The sequence below is a fragment of the Perkinsus marinus genome (genome assembly GCF_000006405.1).
Source record: "Perkinsus marinus ATCC 50983 genomic scaffold scf_1104296927438, whole genome shotgun sequence".
Taxonomy (NCBI): Eukaryota; Perkinsozoa; order Perkinsida; family Perkinsidae; genus Perkinsus; species Perkinsus marinus.
The window spans coordinates 215-3,411 of record NW_003217138.1 but is presented as its reverse complement, the minus strand read 5'-3'; the positions used below and the strand labels follow the sequence as shown (position 1 = coordinate 3,411).

At 40.9% G+C, this 3,197-nt stretch overlaps 1 protein-coding gene across 1 annotated transcript; it reads right to left on the bottom strand.

The window, feature by feature from the left end:
* Positions 1 to 1,216: 1,216 nt before the first annotated feature.
* Pmar_PMAR012745 (hypothetical protein) lies at positions 1,217 to 2,742 on the bottom strand (the record flags this gene model as incomplete). The annotated part of the gene is made up of 3 exons (XM_002788881.1): positions 1,217 to 1,328; positions 1,478 to 1,656; positions 2,662 to 2,742. Coding segments are annotated over 3 exons (372 nt in total), but the record flags the coding sequence as incomplete, so codon positions are not given.
* Positions 2,743 to 3,197: the final 455 nt, after the last annotated feature.

The window sequence follows — 3,197 nt, the reverse complement described above, 5'->3', positions numbered from 1 at the left end:
ATACAGTAGTGTTGTCACTATCATCAATGAATTCAATACAGTAGTGTTGTCACTATCATCAATGAATTCAATACAGTAGTGTTGTCACTATCATCAATGGATTCAATACAGTAGTGTTGTCACTATCATCAATGAATTCAATACAGTAGTGTTGTCACTATCATCAATGAATTCAATACCGTAGTGTTGTCACTATCATCAATGAATTCAATACAGTAGTGTTGTCACTATCATCAATATTGCCTACTGTACAATATCCCCCTTCTCACCATAGCCTCTAGCCCCGCCTCCCGTTCCTCAGCCAACTTCTTCTCCATCGTCTCCTCAAGTGCCATCTTAGCCTAGCGATAAACAATCATCATCATGATCATAATAATGATGATAATCACCTCTAGTAAATTTGCCATAGTCCTCTTCACGAGCCCTCAACTTTTCCAATGCCTCTGCTAGAGATTTCTCAAGATCAGAGCATCTACAACAATGACATAACAAGGTAATGTAATACATTGGAGTTTCACAACAACAACAACAACCCCTTTTACATGGAGTGATCTAATATTCTGTGAAAAAGCCGATATTCAACGCGGTGAAATGCAGTAGTCGTGGAATATACTTATCACTATTGTTTTTCATATCACTAGGGTGGTGAAGCTTCGTTATCACCCATCCGTTCTGCAATACATTATCAGCTATCACCCTAGTCTAGACTGACGATACAAACTATGCCCTTTTCAACAGCTACTTCACGCCTACTATAAAAATACAGTATCCCAGAAATATAGCAAAACTTATTCATTTATGGGAGTATCACTCGTTTTACGTGTGCGATAACAACCAAACACGATCTGTATAGGGACCGACGGAAGGGGGAGATAAAATAGATAAAAAAGGCAGCGACAGGAAAAAAAAGATGAGTACGCTCTACACTAGCGACGACACACTTTGGAGCAATCGTATGTGAAGTGATGTAAATACCCAGATGGTACACGTAAAGTGGCGTAACAATTCATACTAAAGACGCGATATTAACTCTATGAAGTGAATTGAAAATACTTAGCGTTGAATAACACCGAAACATTACACCAACATTCACTGCACACATGCGCTCTTCACTAAGAGAAATGTGACATATGTTTTTCCTATCACTAGTGTCGTGAAACTCCATACTACTATCATAGTACGCTACAATTCATACAAACATTTATTCACTTCACACACTGCGATTCTCTGGATCGTCGTCCTCACTGTGGACGTACTGTCCCACATAGTAGAGTAGAACTCCTAGGAAGAACGAATGCAAGTACAGGGGAGTTTCACGGCTGGCCGCCCTAGTGATATTAGAAAAAACAACAACACTAAGGAAAACATATTTCACGACTACTGCATATCACCACGTTTTTCACTTCACGTAAAACGGTTCGTAAAACTCATATAAATATACGATTCCTCTCTACATCGTCTCCCCACTAAACATTACCTTTTCTCACTAGTTTCCAGTTCCCTCCTAATCTCCATCACACCAACTTCCATAACCTCCTCTTCCTCCTGCCTCTCCTCCTCCACCACCACACGTGCCCTGCTTTCCTCCACTTCTGCTGCTGCTACACGCATCGTGCTGCTGCCCAACATCATCATCTTTTCCTCCAACTCCTGTATCTACAACAGCAGGGTAGAAAAGTATATTGAAACCTCACGTTCTCAATGAAGTGTGTTTTAAATTCTTTCTCAATAACGCTTCAATTTTCATACGTGTTTTCTCCCATGTACCGAAAGCTGTTATTCCTATACAGTGCTGGAGTAGGAATATATGTAATCGCTTTCCTCAGCAGCTGAGTTCAGGAGTTTCTTATACAGCGTTGGAGTAGGAATATATGTAATCGCTTTCCTCAGCTGCTGAGCTCAGGAGTTTCCTATACAGTGTTGGAGTAGGAATATATGTAATCGCTTTCCTAAGCTACTGAGCTCAGGAGTTTCCTATACAGTGTTGGAGTAGGAACATATGTAATCGCTTTCCTCAACAGCTGAGTTCAGGAGTTTCCAACACTTATTATAGGAGTTTATATACGACAACTCCTCAAATTTTCATCATCACATGTGGTTGACAATGTGCATATTTTCCCACACAGAATATTCATCAGTTTACTAAGCACTTCATATCGACTATTACCTTTTCCCGCCATCTCATCTCATCTCTTCCTCTATCCTCAACTCCTCCATCCTCACATTCATACTACTACGCTCCTCCTAAAGATATAATAAAAATTTACTCTCATACCGTACCTTTACCAAATTAAAAAAAATGATATATTTATTTTATTGATAATGGAAAGTATGCACATGGTCAACTGCATGTGTTGGTGACAATATGCTTTCTCTATATTTTCACCCAGCATTTTATGTATGTAAACTCTACCAAACTCAGCTGAGGAAAGCAAACACATCCTCAAAGACTTCATAATTCTCTCGAGAATATAACAAAAAAACCAATACCAAACCAACACTCATACTACTCTACGGAGCCTTTCTATACGCTTTCATCGATTCTCACATACATACGTATATACGGGTTCCTCAGCTGCTATGGCCCCGGGCAGCAGCATCAACATCATCGACAGTGTATATGAAGTGATCCACACAATGGGGTTAGTTCCTCCTCCTCACTTTTAATGCTCGAGCCACTGCTAGTTGTACTTCTCTATCGATTCGACTTTGAATATACTCACTCATAACCTCGGGGTACACCTGACCATACAACTATCAACTACCGTGAGAACCGAACTACACCAAAACTGTTCATGAAGTACCCACATGGTGATACATTGACAAAGGTTTATGAATGGTATAGTCCTCTAGCATAGCGGCCCCACTCGGTAAATAGATTTCTGAATGGTATGGTCCTCTGGCATATCGGCCCCATTCGGAAAATAGATTTCTGAATGGTATAGTCCTCTGGCATATCGGCCCCATTCGGGAAGTAGATCTCTGAACGGTGTGGGGAATCCCGAAACCTCGTTAGAAGTTCGAAGAACACTCTCTCGTTAATGAGTATTTCTTCCAAGAATGTCATGGAAGGGCTTCTTGTCTGCTCACTTCTCACAAAAGCACTACTCGTTTCTTCCACTTGAAAAATCCCGCTACTAGGGATCGAACCCGGGACCTCCCTCTCCTCACCCGAGATGCAAGTTTGGACCCCTCTA